This window comes from Medicago sativa, chromosome 5 (assembly GCF_051527215.1).
Source record: "Medicago sativa cultivar Bolivia chromosome 5, Bolivia_mono, whole genome shotgun sequence".
NCBI lineage: Eukaryota > Viridiplantae > Streptophyta > Magnoliopsida > Fabales > Fabaceae > Medicago > Medicago sativa.
In genome coordinates, this window is record NC_140753.1 from 65,322,798 (window position 1) to 65,337,547 (window position 14,750).

The following is a 14,750-nucleotide window of genomic DNA, read 5'->3' on the forward strand; positions in this document are numbered from 1 at the left end:
CTTTAGGCTTAATAACATCTTTCAAAATAGCATTTAAAAATAGAGCGCGCGCGTAGAATTTAAAGACGGTTCCTATAGGATACTATAGTCGTTATGGGTGCCTAACACCTTCCCGTAGCGAAAACAACTCCCGGACCTCGATTCTCAAGGGTTTTGCTTACTTTTTCCCTTCCCAAGAAAAAATAAGATATCACCGGTTAAAAAGGTTCAAACGTAATCAATGTTTGACACCCGAAAACCAAGATAAAACAACGATGCTTGGCGGCAAATGGGGATTGGGTTGCCTTTAGGGATGTGCTAGCACTTATTATCTACGGGACAATCTTATTCCCGAGTGCACAGGAACTCATAGATTATGCAGCAATTGATGTATTCCTAGCTTACAGGGATAATGGAGAGAATCCAACATACGCTGTTCTTGCTGATGTGTATTATACGCTAAATTATTGTTATGAGAAAAAAGGCAAGAGAATTTTGTGTTGTCTACCAGCTTTATATGTTTGGTTGGTGACTCACATATTCAAAAATGGATGCAAGAGGAGATGCCCTATTAACGATTTTATGATGTGTGATGTAAAGCCTAAAACAAGACAAGATTGGGCTAAATATATGGTAAATCTTGATGCAGGAAAGGTGCGGTGGTCTCCGAAATGGAAGGACATAGACCATATAATTTTTAAATGTGGAACATTTCCTAATGTACCACTTATGGGGATTAAAGGTGTAATAAACTACAACCCAGTTTTGGCTTTGAGGCAACTAGGTCATCCTCACAGGGGAGAACCTGCTAAGGAAGCATTAACTACTTTTGTTATATATGACATGGATGCAGAAATTGCTGAGACAAGGAGAGTACAACGAGCTTGGAATGATATTGTCAAGGTGGAGGGACGAGAAATTGGAAAAAGAAGTTGTGAAGCAAATACTAGTTATCGCTCATGGCTTAGAGAAAGAGTTCAGAAGGTCAAGCTTCCCTTCCACCATTTAGTATCAAATGTTGAATAGACATTGCTGCAACTTCTAATTGATACTAAATTTAGAAGTAGAAAAGAAAAGGAAAGTTTAGAAGGAGAAGCTTTTGAATTCCTGCCTAGTCACCTCAATACTAAAATGTTCCTTTTGCTCTACAGTTGTGCAATTCTCTTAGTCATAGGTTGATAGCTACCTACAGTGGTCCCTTAGTACTAGGATTGAGTTCTTATCTTATATGTATTGGAATGTTTTATTTTATGAAATAAAGGCAGATAAATAATTGTTCAATCATTGAGTCTACTCCACTCATGGAGCTTATTGCATTCTTTTTATTCCCTTCCTTTTTGTTACCACATAGTACCTTATAGTTACATGTCACATTGGTTTACCCCACCTTTAAAACTTTTATTTTCATAGGAAAGAAAACAAAAAGAATTGGGATTGAAGTTTCTTTTGTTATGATATTTTTTTAGGGAAGGTTCTTTTTGTTATGGTGGAAGCCACGATCCTAAGGTTTCTTTTTACATTACTGTCAAATTTCTATCAAATTCGACCACTAATAAATATAATGTATTTCGCTATAAAATATTGTCAAAGAAATAATATAGTGACACATTAAAAACGTCCCATGAGGCAATTAACGATCGTTGTCGACAAAATAATAGAGTAACGCAACAAAAACTTCTCCATAACTATTAGGGAACGTTTACAAAGAGTTGCGAAAATATTTTTGGCAACGGCCATAAATCGTTGCCTTCACGACTTTTGGACAACACAATTTTAAATGCTGTCTAAAAAAAATGTTGCCAGAGAATAAAGGCAACCACTAACAGAGAATAAGAAAATATATTCATACAGAATAAGAAAATATAATTTCTTAACCAGTTTTATTAATGTAATTAATACATGAAAGATGATTTTTTTTCTCAATACATAATGATTGATTTAAAATTGATGGAAGTTCTTCAAAGTTTTTTGACTTCATATCACTGGGCGGTGGATGGCAACATGGGGCCATGGGACATGAAATTGGTTGACATTCTATAGGTTCAGTTGGGCAACAGGGTGGTAAACCTTTAACATTGCCAGCCATAGCACCTGCGATAACAAAAAGTAACATAAAAAACTTAAGAAACATCATCAATTTAGTTTCCATTGTAACCAAGTTGGGTTTGCAGAGAAAGGAAAATTTATATCTTACAATGAAGAGTATGTTAAAGAAATGTGTACTTATTTATAGACAAAGAATGATACTTTTTAAATATTTTAATTAAATTATTAGGAGTATAATGAAAAATAAGTATTAATTATTCATTGATATTGTAAAATGACAAGATTTAGAACAATTTTTTTTCCGTTAGAATGACATATAATCTGAAATGGAGAGAATATTTTAGTATGTTAACTTTTTGGAAGGAATTTATATGTTGACTGAATTTATTATGCTTGATTGGATTTATTGTTCAAAGTATTTAATGTTCAAACTAATTTAAATATATTGACTGAATTTATATGTGCACACTATTATTTTATCAGCAATATTAAATGAAAGTTGCTCTTTAGCCCCCCCCCCCCCCCCCCCCCCCAATATTTCTTTAAGCCCCCTAAAAAAACGAAATTAACCTTTACACCTAAAAATTTGCACCTCCGGTATGTACCTACCGGATGCACGTTTTTACATTTTCACAATTAGCATATACGGTATTTATGTCCCGGATGAACAATTTTCAATTTTTTTTACACCTCTGGTATATACATACCGTACTACATGTATTATAATATAAAAGAGTGCAGTTATCTACCGGATGCATTCTTTCATTTTTATCAAACTTACAATCAGAATTATGCGTAAGTAATTGCCTAGACTTAACTGGTGTCTCTCTTGCAACTAGTTTTTGCAGTATTAGTGTTGGATCTTTGCAACGTGTTGGCTGAAATACATTCTTCTTTATGTATTTCATAAGTGTAGTCTTACTTTCGGTTTTTCTTATGATATGTGGACAACCATACTTTTCATTTTCTCTACCGAGAGATTCTAAAATGCATCCATTAATTTTTCATAGCATACTTTCGTATGTCAGCAGCATAATTGAAAAGAGTTACTGCTTTTTTATTATATTTATTATTATTATATTTTGTATATCATTGTTATGTTCATTTTGCATCTTGGGTGCTTTAACCTATTGTTCTCATTCACACCACACTTTCACTTTCGTAAGTTGAGCTTTATACCCGGGCTTGAGTGAAACTTAGGATTACTTCTAGATGTACATCCCGTTTTGTTAGCATCAAGATCTCGCCTACGGCAGATTCCTTTTGAAAGTATTGTCACTTCCAATATTGTACCTATTGTTGTTGGCAATATTTCAAAAAGGAATTCGTGACTACAATTAATATGGGTATTTTAGTAAATGATATTTTAGTATTGAAATCAACACAATTAATCATTGTTTTAAACTTCGTGCGCAAACCTTCAACAAGTTAGAGACGGAGGGAGCATAAAGAATAACGGTGTATATATGTAATATATTAACTATATGATGCATTATTAGGACAAATTATATATTAAATTTTAAAAAATTATATACTAATATATATATATATATATATATATATATATATTAAAAGCATATTTTATTACAACCTGATCCTGGTTCGACCCTTAAACCTTGAACTCATACCTACACCGGTTTAATGTGCGGTCCGATTTTAATTACCCTGATAAATTGATTGCAGCAGATATAAATCTAGATGTTACATTTAACTTGACAAAATCACACGCACGCGCGCGCAGACGCTCACACACGCCTATTGTATGATTGAATTCATGAAGAACATCATATATAATTATTAAAAAAAAGTTTACTTTTAGTTTAAAAAGAAGCTAATAATAGAGATATGATTGTTGTCCTAATAATAGCTAAAAAAAAGTTTACTTCCCTTTAAGTTTTATTTCCCAATTATCCATACTCACACAAAGCATACATGCATTGCATCCAAGTGTATAAAATCATTTCCTTAATATACAAGTTTGTTTCAAGGAATTGCAAAAGGCTAAAATTGTGTTGAAAGTGTCTAACAAATTGAACATGGGATCTGAGAAAAGAAGAACTCTGTCATTGAAAGTCGAGCTCCCATATTTGGAAAGTCTTAGAGATTTAAGCGTCGAGTTAACAACAATTCTAAAGAGTTCTTTTATCTTCAAGTATGGTGACATCCTTGACCTCTTGTTCACCAATGTCCATGCAAACGCTATCACATCATTAGCACAATTCTACGACCCTCCAATGAGAAGTTTCCTATTCCAAGACTTCCAACTACCACCCACAGTTGAAGAGTTCGAAAGGATTGTGGGAATTCCTCCAAAAGGCTAACACATCATTAGCACAATTCTACAACCCTCCTATGAGAAGTTTCCTATTCCAAGACTTCCAACTAGCACCCACAGTTGAAAAGTTCGAAAGGATTGTGGGAATTCCTCCAAAAGGCAAGGGTCCATATGTGGAAATTGGCCATCCTCCAAAAGTTGAAAAATTGGTTGAAGCTCTAAACATTAAAGTGTCTAGATTTGCTAGCAATGTGAAAACTAGAGGGAAAGCTCCCGGTTTCCTCCAAAGTTATCCAGAGAAAAAGGCTCGTGAGTTTGTCGTGTCCCGAGATATGAAGTCCTTCAACAATGTGCTAGCCCTCCTTGTTTATGATTTGGTACTGTTCCTATCAACTGAAAACTTTGATTATTTCGCTGCAATCAGTGTCTTTTAGGATGTCCTTACGAAAGACAAAGAACCAGTTTGCGCACTCTTGGCCAATGTGTACTTCACGCTTCACATGCGTCACGAGAAGCAAGGTGGCAATATTATCTATTGTTTCCCTTTACTCTATCGTTGGTTCATATCTCACATGCGCAAGGACCAATCACAGATGAACAAGATGGATAAGTACAAATGGTCTCAATTTTTGGCATCTCTTACCGAAAACGTGATCTGTTGGTATCCAACGAAGCTCGACATCAAAGAAATCGTCATCAGCTGAGGGTCTAAAGCATGCAAAAATTGCAATCCAATTTTGGCTCTAAGACAGTTGGACGTCCTATGTGGGAGAAGCTCGAAGAGAAATATTTAGAATGTCTAGTGTTAAATGACATGGGTGCCAATGACCATGGGATGTTTCAAAAGATTATTCGAGCTTAGGGAAACGTTAACAAGAAGGGGAAGTGATTGGAAACGCAAGATTGACACCAACAAAGAGACTTACCGATAGTGGGTCAAAGAAAGAGTCCAAGAGGTGAAACTACCATTCATTGTCAAAGCTCATATTCCACCTAGGTCCGCCGAGCCTATTCCTATATCAATAGAGGAAACATATTAGCTCAAAGCAACCATTGCACAGCTCAACAAAGAAAAAGTGGAGTTGCAAGCTATTCTACTAAAAGCTACATAAGAAAACTGCGAGCTGAAAAAGGAAGGAATCTAAAAGGACAAAATCATTGAGAGTAGCAACAAAAGGCTAAGTCTTGAAGAGGACGAAAAAACGCGAGGTGCAAGGATGTTTGGGTGGAGCAATGGTTACCTACACCGGTCTGACCCCGATTCGACCCTTAAACCTTTGAACCTATACCTACACTGGTTTAATGTTCTGTCCGATTTTGATTACCCTGATAAATTGATTGCAGTAGATATAAATCTTGATGTTACATTTAACTTGACAAAATCACACGCACGCTTGCACACACACTCACACACACACACACTCACACACACATATTGTATGATAAAATTCACGAGAACATCATATATAATTATTAAAAAAAAAATTACTTTTAGCTTAAAAAAAAGTTTACTTTTAGCTTAAAAAAAAGCTAATAATAGAGATATGATTGTTGTCCCGGTATGATTTGTTAAAGTTTTAGCCTAAAAAATTTATTTTAATATCCTAATTTTTAGCCTAAAAAAGTTTATTTTTAATATCCCGAATCAATCACTACTTCAATCATATTTATGTTTATTTCTAATCAGAATAAATGCTACATATTTCAATGCAAAAGAAAACCTTGTTAGTTTTAGTAAAAACAATTCTGATATGCACTCAACCCCTCATACGGTACTCTTCTCTTATCGATGGATACATTCATGTCCTCTTCTTGCTAGCATTCAGCTTCTCCCCCCTCTTAGTCTCAGATCTGCTGTGTTGCACATCCATCATCATATATCAAACAAAGGTATGTATTTTCGTTAAACCCTTTAATATTAAGGATAAATAAATAAGTTAAAAGTTATTTGTACCTTCTTGGACTACTGTCTCTGTGTATATTTTGAAATGTTATTCTTGTATAATTGTAAATAGGTTGCGGAGCTTGATACAACCATTTTGCAGGAAGAAATAACAAAACTTTGCTCAGATTATTTGTAAGTTGCACCGACACTTTCTGTCATTAATCGCTATTACAGATAATATAAGAAGCTATCTCTTGTCCAAATATTGGTTCAAATTTTGATTTTCATAATATTTTTCATATCGTGCAGAAGGATGAAGGGTAAGGAGCTTGATTGATTGGGCCTTAAGAGCTTGATGGATTGATTTTCATAATATTTTTCAAATTTTGATTTTCATAATATTTTTCATAAATTTTAAGAGTAGTAAATTGATTGCAGTAGACAAAAATCTTCATGTTATATATAATTTGACAAAATCGCGCGCGCGTGCGCGTGCGCGCGCACACACAACAAGAAGTAGTGTGAGAGTTACCTGAAACTGAGAGGGAGAGAAGCTGAGGAGATGTGCTGTATCTTCTTGCCTACCTCCCTTTTTCTTTTCTTCTACAAGCGGATGAATTATATAACGAAAATCTTGATTGGTTCTATAGTTTTTGGTTGGACGGGTGTTGTGGTGGAATATAATTGATTGCTTTGGGAGGCTGTTTTAACTTTCTTTTAGTCGGAGAGAAGTTGAATAAAAAGACAATTGGCAAACTTTGAACTTCTCGATGTCCTACTTTGAACCCATGATACACACTTGACCAATTTGCCCCTTTGCTCCAAGGTGGATGCCAATTGTTGTGAATTAGAACAATAAAATCACATCAATAAACTTAGATGTGTGGAGCAAATATGGAAGTAGTAATCAAGAGTAAAGTAGCCTCAAGCAACAACAACAAAGAGACATAGGTCTAAGTGTGAAGCAACACCAAAAGCATATCAAATGCAACAAAGATAAGAAAGAATAGAGAAACAATGCACCAATATTTGTTTTTTTTCTTTCCAGTTTGGATAAATTTATCCTACATTTGAGGGAGAGAGCAGCTCCCTAATCTACTATGTAATGAGTGATGCAAAGAGGTTGCAAGATGTTATCTTACAAGCTCATTAAGAACATATCCTAATTTCTACTCATTTTTCAAGTCACTCAAACCCACAATGAATCCTAAAAAAACACTAAAGAAAACTATTTTTAACTTTCCTCTAATGAGATCTCACTACCCAGCGTGTTTGTGAAATGTTTTCCAACCCAAAAATCTCTAAAAAACGCTCAACACTTAAGTTTCATTCTTTGGTTTACCAAAGTTCTCTATCTTGAAGCATGTCCAAAAAAAATTAAAGAATGAAGCGTTAAATAGTATTCACACCCTGTTAAAATTGTGTCACAATTTGTCTAAATCGTATCACGATAAAGCTCCTACATAGTACAATACTACATCTTGATTCGAAAATCATGCCACAAAATTTTTAATCGCGGCACGATTTTGCTTCCGATAACTCAGCCACATTCTGACTTAAAAACCTTGCCACAATTTACAAATCGAACTTCCAGATATTTCCACAATTTTGAGTCAAATTCCACATAATTGGTGCACGATAAATACTTTATTTCAAAGGTTCCAATAGTAAAACGAATATCAAATCTCAAAGAGATGTAATTGGGCACGGGTCACATTGTGCATCCTCGCAGCATTTGTTTTAAATGGACCAAATCATATAACACCATTGCTCCAGTATTTTCAAAATTTAATCAACATTGGTAGTTTTCACTTTTCATGCAATGCGAAGAGGTGTATTCCCGTCGCATTCCGCTGGTAATGATGGCCCTAATATCCAAATTAAACAATGGTAAATACAATTGATGCGACCTTGGCTGTGGTCACATTGTAGTTGTTGAGACCCAAATTTAATTATAAGTTTGATATTGTGACTACATAGTCTTTTAAAATGTACAATTAGACTCTTTCTTATGATAAATTAACCTAATGAAATTTCAATCTAATATACTTGTAAGATTGTGGTCACAACACGAACTTTTTTCACAGTGGAGAGTACCTTTTTTCTTTATTAATCTTGATTCTTGACAAGAACGGATGACTTTTGCCCTACCAGGTGTCAGCATTTAACACATTTGATCTCAAAAACTAAATGTTTCCTCTGATTTTCGCAAGAGATGTTCCCAACATTGCTGGTGGATATAACAGTACCGAATCCAGCTATCATAATATATATATATATATATATATATATATATATATATATATATATATATATATATACACACACACACACACACACACTAGAACGCCGAGCATGGGTGTTATTGACTAAAGAGAGTCCAATTCGTTTGTCTATAATATTTGCAGAGAACAACATATTATTCCAAAATAAAAGATAGTTCTCCTATTAGTCGTACCATTTTTTAAGTTTAAAAATCTTAAAGAACATTAAAAACTGAGTGTTTTAAAAATTGGGGATCAATTCCGCGTTTGAGTAAAAATATAGGGACCAAAACGCCATAAAAGCTAGAATAAGTAGAACTATGACTTAATAATAAACAACTACACATATTATATACTTATTAAGTAGATACTATTTAGAAAAACAACCACACAAAATATAAATGAGTTACAATAGTATAACTACAACAATGCTAAAAAGAAATCACTACTTTAAAGAATGAATAAAAACGATTTGTAATAGAATTATAGCACTTGTATAAGGTTTTTGTTAACTAATGTTCAAATGATTACTCATTAATTAATCTTTCGTGGAAAGGAATTCTACCAAATGGTTTTTATTTATCTAATAAGTAACTTTAACATCAACTATAATATCTTAGTTGCACCTCAGCTATAAAAAAAACTTTCATGAAACACAAATCATTTTTTATAAATCATAATCTACCAAATGGTTTTTATCTCTGCAATTTTATTTTTCTTTCTCAGCAATATATAGGCCTTTACAATTTCCACCCATTATACGATTTATGTACCATCCTATCTACTGAACTAACACATTGTACCCTATATAAATTTATAGGAAATCAACTTCCCTGCAGAAACCAAGTCGTTTCATAACATTTGAATTGCATATGAAATCTCACGGGTCATATAAGAAAAAGTGATAAACATGTATATGATGGTAGATAGATAAGTCATATAATAATACAGCACCACATTAATCATACAATGAGGAGGAATGTAATTCCGAAAATCACCAAAATCACGTAAAGCAACCCACCCCCTCGTGAAAAATATGCTACCATTGATCCTCTCAACTCCCACCTCAAACTCGTTATTATTCTTATCAACCAAAACAACGTATCTATCAATTTCATCGCCAAAATCTAACCCAAAACTGTTGGGTATCATGCCAGCACCTTGCATAAAACCAATAACAACGTCATTATTCGAAACACTGAAACAAATACGAAATATTCAGACAGAAAAGAAATATTGAAACGGTAATATACTAACACAATCAACTTCAAATTCCATTGTGTATGTCCTATATTTCAAACGTAGGCGATTGATCATCTTGTCCATCTCACTAACTAGATTACGGATCAACGGTGCTACACGAAAAAAATTAAAACATTTGATTAGAAAGAGTGTGCGACAAAACATATGTAAAAGCTAGAAACGATATTTATACCAATTAGGCAATGATAGGAAAGCAACGCTTGGACTGGACGACCAACCATGTTTGAACAGTATGTGTGACGAATTTGTTTGAAAAAAAGGCAAGACTATTAAATGAGAAGGTCAAACAATAAACACTTTAATGTTGATTTAAGAGGCACTATTGCTCTTAAATGAGAAGGTCAAACAGTTGCCTTTAAATGAGGAGGGAATTTTCGAATTTGAAATGAATGGCAGAGGAACATTTAATGCGTGGAAAATGATCATTTAAGAGATTGATCTTAAATGAGAAGGTCAAACAATTGCATTTAAATGAGGAGGGAATTTTTGATTTTGAAATGAATGCAAAGGAGCATTTAATGTGTGACAAAAGAGCAATTAAGAGATTGATCTTAAATGAGAAGGTCAAACAATTGCATTTAAATTAGGAGGGAATTTTCGAATTTGAAATGAATGGCAAAGGAGCATTTAATGTGTGCAAAGAAGCAATTAAGAGATTGATATTAAATGAGAATGAACATATACTATGAGAATGCCATTTCTATATGAGAATGATGAGAATGAATAAGAGCCATCAAATTAAAAAAGAATGGTTGAGATTAAAACATTCCTAAAGTTAGTCATTTATCATTGACATCATTATATAATTGTATTGTGTCATTAATTAGTATTCCTTTTTTGAACATTACGAAAATAGAATTTTGAATTCCTCATGGATCAAGGCATCAAGCTTTCGTAGAACATTTGCTCAAAAAATAAAAAATATAAAAAAATGCTTCTTAGAACATTTTTTATTTTTTTTAAAAGAAAAACTTAGAACAATGAAACATGAGTATCCAGCTTCTTCATGGATCAGACTGGGATCACGAAAAAATACAAAATATGGGAACAAAAGACAACAGTTTAGAAGAAAAAATTGAAATCAAAGGGATAAATATGTATTTTTATGGTGTGATAAGATCCAAATTGTGAAGGAAACCAGTGAAATATTAATATGTTGAAATGGAAATTAGGAATTTTTCGATGGAGAGAGATGAAGACCATGGAGAGAGACACGATTAGGAATAAATGAATAATAATGACACCTTCTTTAAATAAGGAATAATCTTGATACAATAAAAATAACAATTATATAATGATGTCAATGACACATGACTCACTTTAAGAATGTTTTAATCTCAACCATTCCTTTTTAATTTGATGGCTCTTATTCATTCTCATCATTCTCATATAGAAAAGGCATTCTCATAGTATATGTTCTCGTCAAACAATTGCATTTAAATAAAGAGGGAATAAGGTAGAATTATGGTTTGGAATCAACAACATTCATTGGCAATCAAAAACATTAACCACGCAATAATCAGTTATCTGAATGGCGATGCTTTTGAATGAAAAAGGTCAAACGATGTTATGAAGGGTGATGAGAGGAAATTATTGAATCACAAAAAGAATGGATGAATACTTCGTACTGTCTTATTATCATTTTGCTTGTTTGTTATTTGGAATGCTCGTTTTGCTTGTTTGTGGAAACTCAACATAACAATTTTCTTACAATACTATATTGTCCATGAGACCAAATCATTAAAAAAAAACTGTAAAGTTAGCCATAATTCTTAACATAAACAAAAACGAACTATTATATTTAATTTTGGTACCATTACAAATGACATAATTATATAGCAAAATGTTGAAACACAACACATGAAAGTGCTGATAGACAACAACATTAACATAAATGGACCACAATTTATTTCATATTTAATGCCAAACTAAAATTATTTGATTGATTAAAACAAAGACTCAAAGACGTCTAGTACTAAAGTAGACAATTTTGTGATTTCCAAGCGTTGGAGCACCAATTATCATGTACGAACCGAGTTGAATCCTTCTAGCACCCACCATTCTCTTCCATTGACCTCGATTCTGCAGTGTTGGTCAGGCACAGTTCCAGAAACAACAACACAGTCCCATTTGTTCCCGCAATCATCTATAAGAGACAACGTAGTTGTCTTTTTGTCCAAACACTGCTATATAAAACCCTTGTAATCCAGCATCTAAGACAAGTAACATAATCAGTGAAGATACAGACATAAATAACATTTAACGTATGTAAACAACATTCTGCTTACCGTAAAACCAGAAGTCACATCAAAAGATGTTAAATGTTTCTCATAAAATATTTCAAACTTAGCAGGATCGTGACGGTAGGATAGATCATAAACAGAAGCAAAAAAACCATGATGGTTAAACTGAGGGAAGCCACTTTTCTAGACAGCAAATCTCATGGGAGGGACAAACACAGGAATGTTTATCCTCCTCTTGATTCTCGAGCTTAATTTTTTGATCTGAAACCTACCTAGGCCCATGAAAACTAAAGTAAACCATGCACCCAAGCTAATGTCATAAAAATCTCGTAAAGCAGCCAATCCTTTGGTCAAAAATATGCTCCCATTAATCCTCTCAACTCTGATTTCGATCTCGTTGTTATTCTCATCGATCAACACATCATATCAGTCGATTTCATCGCCAAAATCAGACCCGAAACAGTTAAGTATCAACACCGCACCCTGCATCCATGGAGAACAATATTATTATTCAAAAGACTAAGTTAATACAAAATAATAAGACAACAGATTATGGATAAACGATAAACTAACGCAATTAACTTCAAATCCCAGTGTGTATGTCCTATACTTCAAACGCAGGGAATTGATAATCTTGTCAACCTTCGTGACTGGGTTCCGGATCAATGGTGTTATACGCAAACATTACAAAGAATCTGTCAGAAAACGTCAGAATAAAGAATAGCGCTGAGAAACTATATATATATATATATATATATATATATATATATATATATATATATATATATATATATATATAGGGCATATCAAGTGAGAGGACTAACTATTGTGAGAGATGAGAGGGTTGAATTCTGACCTTTGGATTAATCTTTACGGTGGTATACAATTGTAATAGCTGTATCATAACCCTTATGTCTCCTTCATCTCCATCAGCATCGTTTCTTTTCTTCTGTTTCAACCAAAAAAAATAAAAAATCCTTTTCTGCTCCTACATGTTATCTTTCAATTCCGATTTTTCCAATTCTTGGCAAGGTTTTCTCAATGAATCCACTAGATTATTGTTGTTCATTGGTTCAATTTTTAGAGGAATTTGGGTTTAGAGTCCACGATACCAATTTGAACTGGACAAGAAGATGAACAATTACGGTGATTCCCTATTCCTTCTTCAACTAAAAATGACTTCTCCTTTGCAATTCGAATTACGGTTCCTTATTTTCTTTCCAATTCGAATTTTCAGATCTTGGGCAAGGTATTTTTTTTATCAAATCTAATTTTCTGATTACTGGAAGGAAAAAAACTCTAATTTTTTATAAACAAAGAATTACACCATTAGAATCAAACTCACGAAAGCGAAATTTCAGTAATTGATTTTTCTACACCATTCATTTCTTAATCATAAATAAATTGAGTGTGATGTTGATGGGAATATGAAATAACTGCAACTAAAATGAAGATAGAAAGGTGAGGGTTTGAAAGAAAAAAGGGTAGTTGGATCTCTCCTTTGTGATGGGAAAAATAATTTTTGACGAATTATCAAATTGATTTCTTTTAAGTTTCGATGAATTATCCCTAAAGTTGAATTTCATGGATGTAGAACCCTCCACTTTGAGTTGTGACATGAAGAAGGAGAGAACTGGAATTCAGAACTGGAAATAAGAGAAGTGGAGGACGATTCACGTAATGTGAGACCACGTGTTCACAAATGTCATAGGAACCATTAAGATTGATCTAATGGTTATAATTTATTCCTCTCATCTCTCACCATAAAAACTCTCTTACTTGATATGCCCTCTATATATATATATATATATATATATATATATATATATATATATATATATATATATATATATATATATATATACCGGTTAGGCAGTTATAGGAGAGCAAGGCTTCAGCTGCACGATCTAATGGTTGAATCAAATGTTAGGTATGCGACTTTTGTGTGAAGGGGAAAGGCAAGCAATCAAATATTTGCATTTATGCTAGTTTTCTATGGAATCATAATGAGTCACGCTGCAAAAATGGAACTGAGTGGGAGGCCAACATTAAACGTATTAATGTTGATTTAAGAGGCATTATTGCTCTTAAATGTGAAAGTCAAACGATTGCCTTTAAATGAGGAGGGGATTTTCGAATTTGAAATGAATGGCAAAGGAACATTTAATGTGTTGCAGAGGAGCATTTAAGAGATTTATCTTTAATTAAATGGTCATACAATTGCATTTAAATGAGGAGGAATTTTCAAATGGATGGCAGATGAGTGAGAAGATCAAATGTGAGAATTTGAAATGCTTTAAGGACATTTAAATGAGAAGGTCAAACAATTGAATTTGAAATAAATGGCATTTATTGCGTGACAAAGGGATGAGGAGGTCAAATGTGAGAATTTATTGCGTTGGAATAGGAGGGAAAAAGCAATTAGGGTTAGGGGATGCAAGGGGGTTAAGCTTTAATAATAAAGATACACACACACACACACACACACTATTGATTCGAATTAAATTTTTATCCAACTGTTTATATTAATAATATATATTACTATTACTAAACATCATTATAAATTAAATCAAAATAAAAAAAAGGTATTAGAAATTAGTCAAAGGATATAAAAAAAAATGGTTTTCACATTAATGATGATTAATATTTTCTAATTATTTTGGTCAAAATATGTTTTTCTTCTAATAATGACATTTTAAAGGATTCTTCCTTTGTCTATAAATAAGTATGTAATTCTTTAACATACCACTCACTATAAAATATCTATTTCTCTTGTCTTTGCATTCGAAACTTTG

At 33.1% G+C, this 14,750-nt stretch overlaps 1 protein-coding gene and 1 long non-coding RNA gene across 2 annotated transcripts; one reads left to right on the plus strand and one right to left on the minus strand.

Moving 5' to 3' along the window:
• The first annotated feature begins 4,061 nt into the window (after positions 1–4,061).
• On the plus strand, positions 4,062–5,340 carry LOC146924052 (uncharacterized). Its single transcript, XM_085711820.1, has 4 exons — positions 4,062–4,341; positions 4,400–4,677; positions 4,735–4,992; positions 5,233–5,340. The coding sequence occupies exons 1-4, from the start codon at positions 4,062–4,064 to the stop codon at positions 5,338–5,340; spliced, it is 924 nt and encodes a 307-aa protein (XP_085567946.1).
• A 4,001-nt stretch (positions 5,341–9,341) lies between these two features.
• Positions 9,342–9,977, minus strand: LOC146924053 (uncharacterized). Its single transcript, XR_015010953.1, has 2 exons — positions 9,885–9,977; positions 9,342–9,804 (listed from the first exon to the last, which is right to left on the minus strand). It is a non-coding gene; the product is annotated as an uncharacterized LOC146924053 (long non-coding RNA).
• Between the last annotated feature and the right edge of the window lie 4,773 nt (positions 9,978–14,750).